Below are 20,108 nucleotides of genomic sequence, written 5' to 3'. Positions count from 1 at the left end.
CTTATTTAAAAGAATGGTGAAGAGTAAAGACATTGAGTTAATACCTGAAGCTGTAAGTGTTATAGACACTAGTATGACCGACATCTGTAACATTCATGATGAGATCAGAAAAATACAAAGTCCTGATATTGAAATGCGCAGAAGATGTGATGTGTGCATGGCTATCAGTGAAACTGCCAGAGCAAAGGCTCGGTGCCTTTTAGAAGAAGATGGTGATCCAAATAGTATACCCTGGCCTGATTCAGAGTCCGTGTATGACAGCAGTTCATCCAGCGCTTCTTCAAGGATCACATATAAGTCAAGGTCTATCTCTGGAATGTCAAAGCAATCATCTCTGGTCACACTACAACAAAGACAAGAAGCTGCAGCTGATGTAGCAGCTACAGAAGAAGTCATTAAAATAATGAAAACACAGCATCAGTGTGAGTCAAAGTCAAAGTCAAAGTCAACTTTATTGTCAATTCTGCCACATGTACAGGACATACAGAGAATAGAAACTTCGTTACTCTCAATCCCTAGATAAAATAGAAAATGAACATTTAAATATAAGAGTGATTAAAAATGCAAGTAAAATATTTTAAAGTAAAAAAAATTAAATAAAATTAAATAATATAATACAATTTTACATATAACAAGAAAGCTATACAATATACAATATAAGGGTAAATGACATTGAGTGCAAACCAGGCAGAGTAGTGCAAATAGGCAAATAGTGCAAATGGAGATTTAGTAATGTACGGTAAGAGATAGTGTAACAACAAAGTCTTATGAGGTAATGGCAGTCCAATGCTCCACAAAGTGACTGGTAACTGGTGCAGGCCAGTGAGTGAGTCAGAGAGTGTATGTGTGTGAGTGTGTGTGACAGAGTTCAGTGAGACCGTGGAGGAGAGAGGGGAGAGGGGGCAGAATCGGGAGGGAGTTAAGCTTCCTGACAGCCTGATGGATGAAGCTGTCCTTCAGCCTGCTGGTCCTGGCCTGGAGACTCCGCAGTCTCCTCCCCGACGGCAGCAGCTTGAAGAAGCTTTGCATTGGGTGCGTGGGATCAGCCGCTATGCAAAGGGCTTTTTTAGTGAGACGGGTGCTGTAAATGTCCTGGAGGGAGGGGAGAGAGACACCAATGATCCTAGGAAGAAATCAGTGAACTTGAAGTTGAGGATGCAAGGAAAAGAGCTCAATTTCTAACTGAGAGCACCTCAATAAAGACAAGGTTAGATGAAAAGAGAAAGGAAGTGGAACTTTTGAGAGAATTGCAAAAGCGTAATGCAGCACAAGCAAGATTGAAAGTGTATGCTGAAAGTGTGAATAGTGAGGATGAAGACAAATCTCCTGTTCATTCCCAAGTAAGACAAGATAGTTCCGTCCCGCAACCAAGCTTTCCAAATGTGAACTCGAAACCATTCATCCCCTCTCAAGTTAGAGCTCCGCAACAAACTGCACCTCTCCAAGCCTCTGTCCCTCAAACAGCAATTCGTAGTGCAAATGAAACGCCCTCCACTGATCTTGTAAGGATGCTCGCTGAAGCTATCACTGCAAACAGAATCCCAATCCCAGAGCCTCCAGTCTTCACAGGTGATCCACTGCAGTATAATGACTGGAAGTTGTCTTTTCAAACATTAGTTGACCGCAAGAATCTGCCAATTCAAGAAAAGCTATTCTTCCTGAGAAAGTATGTTGGAGGTTCAGCGAAGAAGGCTATTGAAGGACACTTTCTGGTTGGAACAGACACCGCTTATCATGCTGCCTGGGAGATACCTTTGTGATAGGCAAATCATATCGTGACAAGATTCAGTCATGGCCAAAAATTAACAACAAAGACACTAAAGATCTACGTGAGTTTGCAGATTTTCTAAGCAGTGTTGAGTCAGCCATACCTTATGTTCAAGGTTTACAAGTTTTGCATGACTGCGTGGAAAATCAGAGGATAGCTGCAAAGCTGCCTGATTGGGTAAGTGCACGGTGGAACAGAATGGTGACAGAGTTTCAAGATGAACACAGAATTGTTGTGATATTTTGATACCATGATAGCATTTACAGGATATTGTTTTATAGTGATATCATACATGAAACTGTTACTCAATAAGGCCCATTTACTAGTTGTTTTTCTCTTTCTCTGTGACCCAAGAATTAATGTGTAAGACTCACAGGCTGGTACCCCAAGGTCGAAAACACCACAGAGACGAGACCACTTCCTTACTCCCATCCTCCCTTCCTTATTCTTTAGAAAAGGCTCGTTAAAGGCCAGGTGGTTTGTTTCAGAATTCACTAATGAAAGAACTGTGTATTTTGCTGGGATGATCATAATTTGTAGCTGAACTGATAAACTACACAAAGGATACTTCTCTGCTCACAAGGCAGGAAGACGTTTCCTTATTTGGTCTGTACCGGTTTGAACTGGGAAAACTGACACACGAACCTTTTTCTCTCTATATAAACTGTTGTGTATCAAATAAACCTTTGAGTCGATTGGGAAGGCAACCTAAAGCAGTCTCTGTTTTCTTGTTCTCCCAAGCTGCTCCCGAGCTCGTACTAACACGCTGAATGGCATACCTGAGTGTTACTTTAAATAATTAGGAATCTTAGAAGGAAAGGACAGAACTCTGCTTATCGGTGCTCGTGCCTTGGAGGGAAAACCGGGATGGACATTTTTTTTCCTTCAAGAATGTTCCCAGATTTTAGTCATTTTGTCAAATTCCTGAATAAAGAAGCAAGAATTGCATGTAATCCTATCACTTCTCTGCCTGCAATAAAGCCAACTGAACAAGACAAGCATGCATTCAAAGACAAGCCCAAAAGAAACTACATGCTGAATGCTAAGTCACTTAGTACAAGCTCTAGTGAAAGGACAAATGTCACATGTCTCTTTTGTAAGAAACCTGGTTACACGCTTCAGAAATGTCGCAAGATAATGGACAAGTCAGTTGAAGAGAGAGTAAAGTTTGTGCAGTCTGAAAAACTGTGCTTTGGTTGCCTCAAGACTGGTCATAACTCTAAGAACTGCACTTCCAGAAGTGTGTGTGACAAATGCCAAAAGCCTCACCCAACTTGTCTACATCAAGACAGAGAGAAAAGAGACAAGGAACAAAGAAAGAATAGCCAACAACAATTTAAGGCTAACCAGGAAACAGAGGTTTCTGAAGTACAAGAGCAAGTATCTAACCAAGTTACATCCAACAGAGTTGTGCAACAAAAGTCAAAGGGTTGTACTTCCTCAGTTATCCCAGTTTATGTATCCACTGTGGATGAACCAGAAAATGAAAAGTTGGTGTATGCTTTGCTCGATACTCAAAGTGACACCACTTTCATCTTGAAAGACACAGCTCAGTCACTCAACGCCATGTTAGAGCCAGTTAAACTCAAGATTTCCACTATAACGTCCAAAACAAAAGTTGTTTCAAGCAGCAAGTTAAAGGACTTACAAGTAAGAGGCATTTACTCTGAAACGAGAATCAAACTACCAACAAGCTATACCAGAGACTACATTCCTGCTAACAGATCACATATTCCCACAAACAAAACAGCAGAGAACTGGTCACATTTGAAACATTTATCAAAGGAGATGGCTCCCAAGCTTGATTGTGAAGTTGGACTACTGATCGGATATAACTGTCCTCAAGCATGCTCCCTCTAGCGGTGGTCAGTGGTGATCGAGACCAGCCATTTGCACAGAAATCTTTGCTTGGCTGGAGCATCATTGGCTACAGTGACTCTGAAGGTGATTGTGAAGATGAAATAGGAGTAAGCCATCGTGTTATTGTTAGACAAGTCTTGCCAGCTGTAGGACCAGCGCACAAGCTCAAAACGGAAGTTCACTTTGTAAGCAGAAACAAAGTCAAAGAAATACTTACTCCAGCCGAGATACTTAATGTGCTAGAGATGGACTTTGTTGAAAAAAGTGTTGAAGAAGAGTCAATGTCACAAGAAGATCTACTGTTTCTAGCCAAAGTAAAAGAAGGCATAAAACAAAGGTAAGATGGCCACTTTGAAATGCCACTACCCTTCAGACAAGAAAGACCTGACTTGCCAAACAACAAACTTTGTGCAGAACACAGACTGAAGTGTTTAGAAAGGCGTCTCAGAAAAGACGAGCGCTACTACAAGGACTACGTGACTTTCATGCAAGACATCATAAAGAGAGGTGACGCAGAGAAAGTGCCAGAGGCTGAGCTAAATAATCAACCAGCATGGTACATTCCTCACCATGGCGTCTACCATCCGCAGAAGCCAAATAAGATCCGTGTCGTCTTTGATTGCTCTGCAAGGTTCCAGAATACATCGCTCAACGAGCATCTCCTGTCAGGACCTGACCTCACAAATACTCTTGTTGGAGTTCTGTGTCATTTCAGGAAAGGACGTGTAGCTGTCATGTGTGACGTGGAGCGCATGTTTCACCAGTTTCATGTTGCCCCAAAGGATCAAGATTACCTCCGATTCCTATGGTGGGAGGATGGTAACATGGAAAGGTCCACATCAGTGTTTCGCATGAGAGTCCACTTGTTTGGTGCAGCATCTTCACCAGGATGTGCAAACTTTGGATTCAAGCATGTCGCTGCGCAAGGTGAAAATAAGTTCAGTGAAGCCACGGTGAAGTTCATGCAACGCAACTTCTACGTGGACGACGGTTTGGTGAGTGTGGATTCAGTGCAAGAAGCTATTCAACTTGTAAAGGAAGCTAGAGAACTGTGTGCCACGGGTAAGCTGCACCTGCACAAGTTCATTAGCAACAGCAAGGAAGTGATTGCTGCTATCCCAAAGGAAGAATGTGTAGCAGGAGCAACTGATCTGGATCTGGCACTAGGAGAGCCAAAGATAGAAAGAGCCTTAGGGGTCCAATGGTGTGTAAGCTCAGACACCTTTCAATTCAGAGTGATTGTAAAGAATAACCCCTTCACTAGAAGAGGAGTGCTCTCGACAGTGGCCTCAATATTCGACCCACTTGGATTCGTCGCTCCGTTCATTTTAGTTGGTAAGAAACTCCTCCAAAGAATGTGTCAGGAAAAGCTGGACTGGGACGAGCCGCTTCCAGAAGATCTCAAGCCTCAATGGGAAGCTTGGCTCAGAGACCTCCAGAACCTGTCCTCCATAAAGATATCACGTTGTTACGTCCCATCAACATCTGACCAAGTGAAGCAGTATGAGTTACACAGCTTTTCTGATGCCAGTGTAACCGGTTATGGTGTGTGCTCATACTTGAGAACAGTGACCAAGTTTGGAGAAGTACAGTGCACTCTTGTGATGGGTAAAGCAAGAGTCGCTCTTACAAAAGCATCAATCCATCCCAACATCAAACACCCAGCCATTCTGCCAAAGAAACATCATGTGTCGCACCTGCTCATCAAACATTTTCATGAGAAGACGCATCATCAAGGCCGAGGGATGACAGTAAATGAGATACGGTCCAATGGCATATGGATAATTGGCTGCAGTACTGAAGTATCGTCATTTATATACAAATGTGTCAAATGTAGAAAGTACAGGAAAGGCAATCAAGAACAAAGGATGGGCGACCTGCCACCAGAAAGACTGGAAGCTACCCCTCCATTTACATACAGCGGTATGGACTGCTTCGGACCATTCTGTGTAAAAGAAGGGAGGAAAGACTTGAAGAGATATGGACTCTTGTTTACATGTATGTGCTCGAGAGCTATACATATAGAAGTTCTAGATGATCTCAGTGCAGACTGTTTTCTCAATGCACTCCGTTGTTTCATAGCAATACGTGGCAACGTAGGTCAGCTGCATTGTGATCAAGGCACCAATTTTATCGGTGCAAGAAACGAGCTTCTAACGCAAGCAACTCAAGAGAAAGTCAAAGAGCTGGGAATAACTTTCGTTTTCAACCCACCTGCTTCTAGCCACATGGGAGGAGTCTGGGAGAGGCAGATTCGGACAATAAGAAGTGTTCTGAAATCCATTCTTGACCAGTCAGCTTCAAGATTAGACACGTCATCATTGAGAACGTTCATGTATGAAGCTATGGCAATAGTAAACAGTCGACCACTAACTGTAGAGTCTATCAACGACCCTGTAGGACTGGAGCCGTTGACACCCAACCATATTTTGACGATGAAGTCAGCAGTGATCTCACCACCACCTGGAGAATTCGCTAAAGAAGATCTCTACCTCCAGAAAAGATGGAAACGAGTACAATATTTGGCGAATGTATTTTGGACTAGGTGGAGAAAGGAATATCTGTTAAACTTGCAACAGAGAAGCAAATGGAATAAAAACAGAAGAAATGCAAAAATAAATGACATTGTGTTATTACAAGAAGACTGTCTTCCAAGAAATCAATGGAAACTCGCCAAAGTTGTGGAAGTCACTCCAGGAGCTGACGGCAGAGTCAGAAAAGTTAAGCTTCTCATCGGTGACTCTACTAGAGACAATAAGGGGAAGCACACAACTAAGACGATTTTAGAGAGACCCATACATAAGACTATACTTTTACTTGAAGCAGAGTAAAGACTCAACATAATGTTTATTGGTTAACCTTTGCTAAGTTCATTGTTGGGTCAAATTCCTTTAGGATCACACATGCTGTTGCGATAGTGTGATGGTGGGAGTGTAACAGTTGGTGAAATGTTAGTATTTGACCACTAGGCGGAGCTCTTGTAATGATAATGTAACTAACGCATTTTATTTTGTATGTTTTATTTTTGTGTTGAGCATGTTAACATTTTCCTTTTTTGCCTACTGGATTGGTGTAAAGTTAATTTGATACATGGAAAGTAACCAGTTAATTTTGTGAGTATAAGGTAAGGGCAGAGGTCACTTCCTGTTTTGGGAAGTAAGGTCAGAGAAGCTGCGCATGGTGACGGTCTAGCTATGTAAAAGTCAAGCTAAGAAAGAAGAAATAAGCCCTAAGTTCCAATTACACCGGTTTGTCTACTTGCAGGCCAAAGTGGTATGTTTGTTTATATTTTGTGAATTTTATATTGTAATATGTTTTAATGCTGAAATATAATTTTCTTGTACATTTGTATTCACCAGTTCTACGGTGTACCTGTACGTTAAGAGAAGCACAGTAAACATCAGTGAAGAAGAACTCTCGTGTCTCTCGTGTATGTGTACAAGCCGGCATACAGACACATTAGTATCAGTAGGTATAGATGATTTACTGGCTCCTCTGCTGGTTACAAAGCAGTGATTATACTTTGGAGTTTTGTGTTATACTGTGAGGAACTGGCCTGTTTGGAAGTTGCAGTAAGAAAAACATGTCTGTATATGATTTTGTTCACAGAGCGAGTGATGGATGATTTTATTTATCTCAGAGATAAATGAACATTTACAGCACGTCCATGCAGAGACTCTTAAAGACATGAGCGTGAGAAACAAGCTTTTCACTGTTTCTCTTGATGCCCACATGCTTTATTCATTCTTTAGTCCAGCATGTGTCATCACCACAATAAAGCTACTTTTAACGTCTTTTCACACATTGTCATACCTGCACATTTCCACTGTGCTGTGTTGACTTTAAAGAAGACAAACGTTAGACTTCAGGCTGAAACCACAGGCTGCATTTCCTCTTTTCTTGGAGGCCCAGACAGAAATTTTGTGGTCTCTGATTTTCTGCAGATAAAAATAAACCAACAACAGTCTTTTCCACACATGAAGTCATCACAGTCTGCTCAGAGAAACAAAGAACAAACGGGGAGGGGGTGACGTGCACCACTAGACTCATATGTACTATCATCTACAGGTTGAGGCATCTGCCAATTAATAGTACTCTGAAACTTCCTTAATCCCACCCCAACCCAAACCCCTGAATTCATTTTAAATGAAACTCAGAATTTCAGCTTTCAGCAAATGTGAGAAACTAAAGCATATTTTAACACAGTCCCAACAGTGGTGGTCTCACAGGGGCTCCATCGAGCTCTCCATCTGTGGAGGGTACTCAACCAGCCTGGAGGAGGGCCAAGGGATGGGTCCCGTGACTGCCAGTTAGTCCTCACAAATGACTCCCCAACAGGTTGGTTTACTGTCCATGAAGGCTCTCAGCTCAACAGCTGTTAGATCACTCATTGGGTGTCTCACACATAAATGCTGGAGCTTCAAGCTGTCATCCTGGCACTCAAGCAAGTTCTGTCGTGTCTGCAAGGGCATCATGTCATTGTCAAAACAGACAGGGCAGAAATCAACCTTTTTCTTTTTATCCAGGGAGTCAACATTTTTCCATCTGTTCATCTCCCTGCAGAACAATGTCCCTCCCCTTGCATGTGACAACCTGGCAAATGCTTTTCCCTTCCCTCTATATTTCCTCCTCCAGTCATTCCTTTGCAAGGTCCAGACCGAGGAGGTGGGGTTGATCCTGGTGGCCCCACTTTGGCCCCACATGGCCTGGTTTCCAGCTGTCCAACTACTCCTGGCCAGGACTCCCTTTTCTCAAGGTCCTCCTGTCCCAGGTGAAGGGGGTCACCGTTCCATCTTTTCCCAGTAGAACCCAGTAGCGCTAGGGGTGTTTTTTGCCGGAAACCGAAAAGAACAGAAATGGGAAAATAAATGACAACTGGCCAGCTTACTTGATACAGTCTGACGTACAGATTCCAGGGAAGTTAGAAGCCAGACTTAAGAGGCACAGAGGGAGACTGAGAGGTGAGGTGCTGGGACGTGAATTGAATCTCTGTATAGACTCGGAGAAGATGATCTCCACAAGCTCCGGTAGGTGGGTGAGCAGTTACACAGACACCCCTGAAAAGGACAATACTCCGACACTAGACAACCGTCTTGCAGCTCCTTAAGAACGCTTCTGATGAAAGCGTCTGACGAGTAGCAAGTGTGCCAGGGGCTCAGTGAATTGCTGCCCCACCTACCTGCAGTGATGGGAATAACGGTGCTACAAGTAACGGTGTTACTAACAAGGTTACTTTTTTTCAGATTAATGAGTAATCTAACTAATTGCTATTTCAATCGTTACAACATAGTTACCGTTACAAACCGTTACGCAACGGCATGCGGTGCGGTTGAGGGAATCCTCTTCACCATGAAGGAGGCTTACAATGACTGTGTCATCTGCGTATTTGATGAAATGCCTATTGGCCTGTGTGCTGCGACAGTCATTAGTGTACAAAATATACAAAAGAGGAGAGAGACAACAACCTTGTGGTGAGCCAGTGGAAGAGTTCAGCTGTTTGGAAAAACAGCTGTTTATTCTCACACACTGTGATCTATCAGTTAAAAAGTCTAAGATCCAACCAACGAGATTAAAATTAAGTTTAAATTGGTTAAGAAGCTTGTCCACTAAAAGATGTGGCTGGATAGTATTAAAAGCAGAAGAAAAATCGATAAATAAAAGCCGAGCATGAGCTTTGGCACCATCAAGATGGCGATAAAGGAAGTTCAACAGAGTGACCACTGCATCATCCACACCTCTACAAGGCCTGTATGCAAATTGTAGTGGATCTATCAGCTTCTCTACTTGCTGCAGGATCTCCTTCCTGACAAGTTTTTCGAAGGACTTCATCACTAAAGATGTAAGAGCAACAGGCCTAAAATCATTTAATGATGTAGGTTTTGTGGTCTTAGCAACTGGAGAAATAATTGATTTTTTCCATACCTCTGGAACCTTCTGTTGCTGAAGAGATAAAAGAAAGATGTGATAAAAAATACCACATAATTGCTCAGCGCATGTTCTAAGCACCTGGCCACATATATTATCAGGACCTGGACTTTTATTAGTCTTACTCATTTTAAAAAGATTTCCCACCCTTCTTTCATCAAAGAACAAAACTGGGGGGCCTCTGGTGCTCTCTATTAAGGAATCAAGTGTATTCCTTGGAATATAGTTATCATTAAATCTCGAATAAAATCTGTTCAGCTCATTGGCTAACTGAAAATCTGAACTAAAACCAGGGAGACTTATCTTATTACAGTCACTGAGACAGTGACCAGTCATGTGTTTCATGCCAGCCCAAGCCACCCTTAAGTTATTGCTACCCATCTCCGCCTCTACCTTATCCTTGTATTTTATTTTAGCTTTTTTAATTTCTGATCTAATCTCCTTCCTAATTTCTCTGACTTTCAAGGTATTCCCTTCAGTAAAAGCTTTATTCCTTTCGTGAATCAGCCTCGTAAGAACTTTAGAGGACCATGGTTTGTTATTAGGGAAAGAATGCACAACCTTTGAGGGAATAATCGTGTCTCTACAAAAGGATATATATCCGCAGACAACGTCTGTGAGTTCATTAATGTCTCTACATGATTCAGTAAACACCGACCAGTCTGTACAGTCAAAGCAGCCCTGTAGGGCTAAGGAGGCATCATCACTCCAAACCTTTATGCGGTGTTTCCTCACTTTCTCTCTTCTCAATACAGTCTTATAGACTGGCAGAAGATGCACCGTGTTGTGATCCGAGGATCCGAGGGCGGGGCCAGCCACAGATGTATACGCACCTTTTATGGAGCCATAACATAAATCCAGAGTCTTATTGAAGCGAGTGGGACAGTGCACATACTGATAAAAACTGCTCAGTGTTTTCTTCAAGTCGCAGCGATTAAAGTCCCCAAGAACAATATTAGGGGCTTCAGGAGAGAGAGATTGTAGAGAGTGGATGGCATTGGAGATGGTGTCAGTCGCATTCTTAGGATTCGCTTTGGGGTGGATGTAAACGACGGTGAAGTTGATCTGTGGGAATTCCCTCAGCAGATAAGACGGCCTCAAAGACACAGAGAGGAGCTCAATGTCAGGCAGACACACTTGTCTACGAACGGTCACGTTTTTACACCATTTCTGATTTATATACAAACACACCCCTCCTCCTTGCGATTTCTGGGTAGCTCCGGGGTCTCGATCCAAACGTATGGGAACCCCGAAGCCATTTAATTCCAGAGAACAATCAGGGTCAGAATCCTTGAGCCAAGTCTCTGTGAATGCCATTAGACATGCATCCCTGTAGTCACGTAAATGTGCAACATTCAAATGCAGATCATCTAATTTACTCCTCAGAGACTGCACATTAGCCAGGATTATTGATGGTAAAGGAATACGGTTGTACCGTATTTGCTTCCGCAATCGCTGACGTAGGCGTCCCTTCTTACCCCGCTTCCTTGCTTTGACTCTGTTAAAAACAAAAGTGCCCCTGTGATTACTGGATAATCCAGAGCTGGAAAACACTGGAGGGTGAAAAGAGTCCAAAGACGGGCCTGTCCACCGAAGATCCAGAAGAAACTCCCGTGAGTATGTAATTGTGTGGGAGTAGCACTGACTCCAAACAACCGTCAGGATTGCCAATAAAAACAAGCGAAATAAAAAACCCATCTTCAACAACAGAAGTTCCACAAAGCACAAGCCGATGCTGTAGGATTTCCTCAGGCAAAAAAAAGAAAGAAAAATAAGATAAAATAAAGGAATAAAAAATAAGTTAAGACACTGACACTGACAGACAGAGACAACCTGCTGGTCGCCGCAAGAGCAGCGCCCTCCTTTCTGAATGTCCAGGGGTGTGTAAGTGTGTTCAGCTCACCACATCCTATATCAGTTGCACAGAAGTAGCTGTCTACGTAAGTCATCTGGGTGCTACGGCTTTAAGTAACTGCGCGTGCTCCTGCGGACGGCAATCACTTTCTGGAAGATGATCACTTTTTGGCACAACACCTGGAGCTAAGGGGGCAAAACAATCACATGAGTGCTGCTGTTCGACTGAGGAAGAATAAAGTAGTTGTGGTAAGCCAATCACACGACCACTTCAAGATGACAAAGCAACAGGGTGATATATACCAGTTTTTAAATTGTGTTTATAGGCCAGAGTCATGATAAACAATATGTACGTGTGTTTTTTCCTGAATAGTTTCGTCACGTTTACTGTCTAAGGACAGCGCTAGCAAACAGTTTCAGACTGACACCCAGTGACTTACAAATAGAAGGACTGGTCCCCCATTTCCTCCCATGAGTCCTGGATCTGGTTCTTCAGTGCTGTGCTTTTGAGCTGCTGGAGGTTGCTGAACTGCAATGTCTGTCCCTGAAAAACACTTTTTTTTGCTGGCCATAAAATCTGCCAGGTGGATTAATGAGCTCTGTCGGTACACAGGCAATGCTGCTGCTGGTTGCTGGACTGGAAAGTGGTGATCCTCTGGCCCAACAGTTACGAACATCTCCCACTGGGGACCTGGACAAGGTTGCAAGCCTGGTTGCCCTGTGCCATCTCTGTGCGTTGTCACAGCATGTCTTGCAAATCTGGTCGTTCAGGAAGACAGACGAGATTTTTGTGAGCTTCCACTGTGGAATTCTGGGCAGACCCCTGTCTAAGTCACAATTGTTCCACAGGGTTGTGGAGGTCATTCAGCAGGCATATGCCTCTTCAGATGCTGATCTTGGTTCTTTGGACACAGTTACACCTACATTTACAACACACAGAGATTTATTTTTCTTCTGCAACATGTTGTGATGTAAATAATAGACTCTGAAGTCAAAGTCTTTTTCCTTTATCATCACAACTCTGGGAAATATTTAACACTCAGACAAGCAGACTAATGCATTGCAATAAAAGGCAAGGCAAGGCAAGTTTATTTGTATAGCACAATTCAACAACAAGGTGATTCAAAGTGCTTTACAGAGACATTAGAAACAAGAACAAATAAAAAGCATGATTTAAAATTGATTAAAACAAGCAAATAAACTAACTAACTAATTAACAAACAAACAAACAACAGTATATAAAATCAAAACAGATAAAATCAGAACAGTAGATAAAATCAGTAGTTAAATGTAAGTTTTGAAATTTAAGCTTAAAGTGTGGATTTGGTGCTTTATTCAAATGCAGCTGAGAACAGGTGAGTCTTCAACCTGGATTTAAATAAACTGAGTGTTTCAGCTGATCTGAGGCTTTCTGGGAGTTTGTTCCAGATATTAGGAGCATAAAAGCTGAATGCAGCTTCTCCGTGTCTGGTTCTGACTCTGGGAACTGATAAAAGACCGGATCCAGATGACCTGAGGGATCTGGATGGTTCATACTGGGTCAGGAGGTCATTGATGTATTTTGGTCCTAAACCATTCAGAGCTTTATAGGCCAGCATCAGAACTTTAAAGTCTATCCTCTGACGGACAGGCAGCCAGTGTAAGGACCTCAGAGCTGGACTGATGTGGTCCACTTTTTTGGTCTTAGTGAGGACTCGAGCAGCAGAGTTCTGAATGAGCTGTAGTTGTCTGACTGATTTTTTAGGTAGACCTGTAAAGATGCTGTTACAGTAATCAAGCCTACTAAAGATGAATGCATGGACTAGTTTTTCCAGGTCCTGTTGAGACATCAGATCTTTTATCCTTGATATATTCTTGAGGTGATAGTAAGCTGACTTTGTTATTGTCTTAATGTGTTTTTCTAAGTATAGGTCTGCATCCATCACTACACCCAAATTTCTCGCCTGGTTTGTGGTTTTTAGATGTATAGATTGAAGTTCTCTGGTGACCTGTAATCGTTTTTCTTTGGCGCCAAAGACTATTACCTCAGTTTTGTTTTTGTTTAGCTGGAGAAAATTGTGGCACAACCAGTCATTGATTTCCTCAATGCATTTACCAAGAGCCTGTACAGGGCCTCGGTCTCCTGGTGACATTGTGATATATATTTGTGTGTCATCTGCATAGCTGTGATAGTTTATTTTGTTGTTGTTTATAATCTGTGCCAGTGGGAGCATGTAGATGTTAAACAGAAGGGGTCCCAAGATGGAACCTTGGGGAACTCCACATGTGATACTTGTCTGCTCAGATGTGAAGTTACCTATTGATACAAAGTATTTCCTGTTTTCTAAGTATGTTTTGAACCAGTTTAGTACAGTTCCTGAAAGACCTGTCCAGTTCTCCAGTCGTTTGAGTAATATGTTGTGGTCAACTGTATCAAATGCTGCACTGAGATCCAGTAAAACTAGGACTGACATTTTTCCACTGTCTGTATTCAGACATATGTCATTAAACACTTTGGTCAGAGCGGTTTTCAGTGCTGTGGTTCTGTCTAAAACCTGACTGGAAGGCATCGTAGCAATTATTCTGTTTTAAGAAGTAACTGAGCTGTTGAGAAACTGCTTTTTCAATGATCTTACTTAAAAACGGGAGATTTGAGATTGGCCTGTAGTTGTTCATTTGTGTCTTGTCAAGATTGTCCTTTTTCAGTATAGGTTTGATTACAGCAGTTTTTAGTGATTCTGGAAACACACCTGATAATAAAGAAAAGTTGACGATCTGTAACAGGTCTGACTCTAAAGTCTTTGAGACCTTTTTGAAAAAACTTGTTGGCAGGACATCTAAACAGCAGGAGGAGGAGTTCAGTTGACCTAAGATGTCCTCCAGGTCTTTGCTGTTAATAGGTTGAAACTGTTTCATGGTGTTTAAACAGTTTTTTGGTGGACACAGTACATATCCTGGATCTGCTGTTGATGTACCAATTGCTTGTCTAATTTTTTGGATTTTTTCAGTGAAGAATTTGGCAAAGTCATTGCAGGCCATGGTCGAATGAAGTTCAGCTGCCACTGACACAGGAGGGTTTGTTAGCCTGTCAACTGTAGAAAATAAGACCCGAGCATTATGGCTGTTTTTAGTGATGATGTCAGAGAAGTAGGACCTTCTTGCATTCCTCAGTTGTAAATTATAATTGTGAAGTTTCTCTTTATAAATGTCATAATGAACCTGGAGGTTTGTTTTTCTCCATCTGCGCTCAGCTTTCCTACACTCTTTTTTTTCATTTTTCACCAGTGTGGAGTTTCTCCATGGAGACTTTTTCCTTCCAGAGATAACCTTCACCTTAATGGGAGCAATAGTGTCCATTACATTTAACATGTTAGCATTGAAGCTATTGACGAGCTCATTGACTGACCCTCTGGGCAGGTCAGGTGTTAATGGGAAGGCCTGGTTAAAAATTGCACTACTGTGTTCAGTTATACACCGTTTTGTGATCATTGTTGTTGATATATTTGTGTGGGCTGAGATTTTACTTTCAAAGAAAACACAGTAATGATCAGACAGGCCCACATCAGACACAGTAACCTTTGAAATGCTCAGGCCTTTGGAGATCAGTAGGTCAAGAGTGTGTCCTCTATTATGTGTGGCCTCTGTTACATGCTGAGTCAGCCCAAAGTTGCCCAGAGTGTTACTCAGGTCTTTAGTCCCTTTGTCCTGAGGGTTGTCCACATGAATGTTAAAATCCCCAACAATAATTACACAGTCAAAATCAACACAGATCACAGACAGCAGTTCACTGAGGTCATTAAAAAAGTCTGTGCAGTATTTGGGAGGCCTCTAAACATTAAGAAACACAACTTTGGATGGGGCCTTCAGCTGTAAAGCCACATATTCAAAAGACTGAAAACTTCCAGGAGATAGCTGCTTACATTGAAATGATTCATTAAATAAGACAGCAACCCCTCCTCCTCTCCTGCTCGCCCTGACCTCACTGATAAAACTGTAGTTAGGAGGGGTCGTCTCGATGAGAACAGCTCCACTGTTACTTTGGTCCAACCAAGTTTCAGTTAAAAACATAAAATCAAGGCTGTGCTCAGTGATTAAATCATTAATTAAAAATGTTTTCCCAGCTAGAGATCTAATGTTTAATAAAGCCAACTTAAGTGTTTTAGAGGTATTACTTGTCCCCTCGTGTTTGAGAGCAGTCTGTGGCACACAAGGTATGTTTACTATATTTAAAGGTCTTTTAGAGTGCAGCTCTCTGTGTTTTGACCAGGCCACATGTCTCCTGTCACCTAAAAGTACAGAAATTTTAAAACCTTCTAGTAAACAGGGTCCCAGCTTCTCCTGGGAAAAGTCATCACTGCCATAATCCTCACAGCCCGGACCCTTCACACATCACGCATCAGACTGCGGAGACAGGGCATGAAGAGGAACTAAGGGGGGCGAGGCTGGGCAATGTGACTTCGATTGCTCTGTTGAGGGTGGGGCTCGATGGCGAACCTTTGGCCGCTCTGGTGGGGGGTTTATGGGGGACAAGAAGGGATTGGGACGGGGGGTAGATCTGAGCCCAGCATTGACCCGCTCCATCATCTCCTCAGTGAATTTCAGGTGTGGGGAGGAGGGAGAAAGGGAGGGGGAGGAGGGTGATGGCCTGTCAGGGGTTTGGGGGACTGGGGAAGGTCGTGGTCCCTTGTCCTGGTCGTTGGTGTTGTTGAGAGAGTTGGAGGCAAATAGGGACCCCTCTTCTTGCCTAAGATGTCTCTCCTTTCTGAGGCTCTTCCTCAGATACCATGGGTGTCTCTCCTTTCTGAGGCTCTTCCCGGGTGGGGGCAAATGGAGCTCCTCCTCAAGGTTTCTGCTGGGCTTTGTCTGTTCTTGGAGTACTGTTTGTTCCTCTTTATGAGATAACTCCTCGTTTATCTCAGCCTTGGCACCAAGCACGGATGGATGACGTATGGAATAAAACAAGTTGGAGGTGAACAGTTTCACCCCTGACTTGTTAAAATTAAATCCATTTGCTTTGAACAGATGCCTGCGTTCCCAAAAAATATTAAAGTTGTCGATAAAGTGCACTGAGTGGTCAGCACATGTTGATATAAGCCATTTATTCAGTGTAAACAACCTGCTGAATCTCTCGTCTCCTCCTCTGACCGGCGGTACAGGTCCACTGATGAATACTGCTGCATTCAGAGAGTTTACAGTATTTAATAATCCAGTAAAGTCCCGTTTCAGAACCTCCGACTGTTGTTTGGACACATCGTTTGACCCTGTATGCAGAACAATGTTTGTCACAGTTGGATATTCATCTGCAATTTGAAGAATTCTCTCCTTCAGGTTGTTGACCATATCGTTAGGAAAGCAGAGGACTTTAGTGTTCTTACCGCACATCCTTTGTACATCCTTTACGGCAGAGTCACCCACAATCAGAGTTTCAGGCCTAGCCTTTAGCTTTCCCTGTGGCCTTTCACTTTTCAACAGATTTTCAGACCTTATTTCGCTGCTTTTAGATGGATGGTTGTCCGATATAGATCCAGGGTCCTTTGATAGTGGAGCAAATCTGTTCTGCAGTTTCACATTCAGTTGTTTTGGAGGTTTGTTGTTAACCTTCCTATTCACGGTTGTCCAGTCCTGTTTCCTCCCGTATACAGGGGTAGAAGAGCTTCTCTGTCTCGTAGGAAGTGAAGGCCAGTCGGTTTCAGAGATTTCAGCTCGCTGTGCCCTGCCTGTGATACGTCCCCCCCCTTCCACGAGACATGATTTATGTCTTGGTTTTGCACCAAGACAGTCTAAGGGGGGATTATCACTTGAGGATTTATAATAATGCACAGAGTCTACTTTCTTGGTCATGTTATCTGTGCTCCTTAGCTGTGTACTAGCTTGCTCATCGCCATTGTTTTGAATCAAAGGCAAGGTTGTTTCATTTCCACACAGTCCATTTACCTCCACGTTTACTTCTAAGCGATGAATTTTTGTCTCCAGTACTGCAATCTTCTGCAGGAGGCTGTGGTAGTCATCTGTGGAGAGGGAAGGCATCTTGTTGCTAGTTAGCCTAGCGGTTAGCACCTTTCCAGGCTATTGAGGCTGCTCGGTGCCCAGACGCTGTAATCAGGCTTCAGCTGTGTCTAGGCCACAGACACACGGAGCGCTGAGGACAAGGTAACCATAAAATGTTGCTGTTTCTGTTAAGAACACTCTAGTCCTAATGATCTACAAGTGTCCAGAAGTTATCGCAGGTAAGCTCACATGGAAAAAAAGGGAAAAAATCAGCATAAAAATCAATAAAAATCAATATAAGAAGCAAAGCATTCAAGAGCAAAGAGATGAAGCGTCCACACTCACAAAGGGGAGGAGCAAGAAGAATATAACTGAAAAAATAACTGAATTGCGCCCTCTGTTGAATACCAGCTCTAAACACAACCCAGTGTTTATATTTGAGAGGTGTTTTTGTATGAGAAAGGTGGAGAATGACAAGGATCTGACTGTCTGAAGTTACACAAAGAAAAATAAATTTAGATCTGGTTTTGTGGGTAGAGAGAGTGACAGATTCTCTTGAGATTTCTTAATTCAAATATACATACACTTTTGCAGTGAAATGCTGCAAAGAGAATACATTCAGAGAATACACATATAACCAGGGACAGGGACGCTAGAAACAGTACAACAGTAAATTATTTCATTTTTCTTTTTAACAGAAATTATTAACCTATGCCCATAAATGTGAAAGAGAGATCTATATGTGCATGCAGCTAAATTTGTGCAGGTCCACCACGACAAACAGTCACGTGTTAGAGAGCACAGCTCATGGAGTGAAAACCTTGTGCGCTGTCCATGGTGCTGAAATTTTAAGGTAAATAAATTTAATATTTCACTATTTCTAGACGTGTGTAATAATGCAAGATTTAATATTAATCTGATATCAAGTAAAATACAAGACTGATACCAGTACCAATACTTTTTAATAATTAAGCTCCATCATCAGATTGCTAATTCTGACTGAATGAATTTTCATGACCTTTAAGTGTTTTCTTTTTTTCTTTGGATTATTAATTAGTTCAAACCTGGGACAGAAATAAAGACAATAATCTAGCACATCTAATAGTATTTTAACTACAGTAATCATACAGTATCGTTTTCACATTTAGCACAACAGGGTAATTATATTGAATCAAATCTGAGCCATACTATGTTTGGTATATTTGTTTCAATTCCTGTAATTGTTTTCATTTAAATGTTTCAGTGAGATAAATGTATTATATCAAGGTTTTAGCATAATTGAGACTGTAGGAGTTGGCTAAAGTAAGAATGAGCCATTTCCACTATAAATTAAAGTAATATAACTGAATTATCACTATTACCACAGTTATCTACATAGATATTCTCTGCTTACTGGGTTGCTGGATGTTCCTGGTTAGCTGAGCACGTTTGCTTACTTGTTTTACTGGCACTGCTGAGTCAGGTGACAGTAAAAAATAAAATACAAGAGAGGAGAAGCAAACTGTGGCTGCTCTGTGACACCTGAAAGCAGCAGCATTTACACAGACAGCCAGGTTGCCTCTTTGATGAAACTGCAGCAGTGCATACAGGAGAACAGCAACTGAAGTATCCAGCTCATTACACTCGTATTGATCAACATTGATACAAATGCTGGTATCAAAATTATCAATATTTGAATCAATCTGCACATGATTACTATTTATTTGAGTCCAATAAAACTTTATTAATGAAACTGTATTTTTAAAGTTTGTTAATGTAAATGCTTTGATCACTATGACATCCATCCAGGGCCTGATTATTTTCATGATAGGGTCCAAAGTCAATATCATTCCTCTGTTCTCTCTGTTTTTCAGTCATATCAACATCTTCTCACTCCTTACAATAAATTATAAATGGATTAATGTCTCCCTCTATTGGCCACCAGCTGTAAGCACAGTCCAGTAACTGGACTTGGAAGCTGTGTTCAGAGTTTGACATGGGAAATATGGGACAAGGAACTATAACTTTATATCCACACTGACACTTAAAGCCCGTCACAGGACCGACCTTGAACACTGATGTCTCTCTGATGTGGAGAATAGATGACTTCAAATGTTCGGTTAGCAAGATGTCAGGTAGCAGTGAAGTGGAAACAGAATAACTAAATGAACATATCATAAATAATGATAAGAACAGCTGTTAGGAAGCTGGAGTTCATGGAGGAAACCCACACAGATGCAAACTCCACACAGAATCACCTCCACCTGTGATTCAAGAACAGTACAGCACATATGGAGCACACACAGAAAATGATATCATTAATATGAAAATGAATTTGCCTCTAAAAAGTAAAATATGAGAACTTAAATTAAACAATAAATTTGATGGTTCTTTGATAATAAATAACATAAAATGTTCGAGTAACACATGTAGCAGTAAAGTGAACACAGAAGCACTAAATGAGCAGATCATAAATCAACAATCAGGAAAACAGCTGCTCATGAAATTCCCGCTGTGCTCTTTGTCTGAACTCCTTGTTTCCTCTCTGCTGTGTGAAGTTTGATGAGAACATGAATCAATCATAAATCTGCTGAAAGGAAGACTTGTGGCTCAAACCACAGGCTGTGTTTCCTCTTCTCTATGTGGCTCAGTCAGAAATCAGGAGCTCCTTTAATTTAAGTAGTTTAAAAGCGATTTGATTTTTACCAGCTCACTTTATTAAACAGATAATAAAGAATCTACAGTGTAATAACAT

At 41.8% G+C, this 20,108-nt stretch overlaps 1 protein-coding gene across 1 annotated transcript; it reads left to right on the top strand.

Moving 5' to 3' along the window:
- The first annotated feature begins 5,257 nt into the window (after positions 1-5,257).
- On the top strand, positions 5,258-7,583 carry LOC120743511. The gene is made up of 2 exons (XM_040047139.1): positions 5,258-6,901; positions 6,988-7,583. The coding sequence occupies exon 1, from the start codon at positions 5,374-5,376 to the stop codon at positions 6,457-6,459; it is 1,086 nt and encodes a 361-aa protein (XP_039903073.1). The 5' UTR covers positions 5,258-5,373; the 3' UTR covers positions 6,460-6,901; positions 6,988-7,583.
- Positions 7,584-20,108: the final 12,525 nt, after the last annotated feature.

The sequence above is a fragment of the Simochromis diagramma genome, unplaced genomic scaffold (genome assembly GCF_900408965.1).
Source record: "Simochromis diagramma unplaced genomic scaffold, fSimDia1.1 OVJJ01000810.1, whole genome shotgun sequence".
NCBI lineage: Eukaryota > Metazoa > Chordata > Actinopteri > Cichliformes > Cichlidae > Simochromis > Simochromis diagramma.
Note: the sequence above shows the minus strand (reverse complement) of the source record. Positions and strands in the feature narration are given on the sequence as shown.

Excerpts from the sequence above, each read along its gene's own strand:
- LOC120743511 (XM_040047139.1), top strand. The coding sequence starts at position 5,374 with ATGACAGTAAATGAGATACGGTCCAATGGCATATGGATAATTGGCTGC.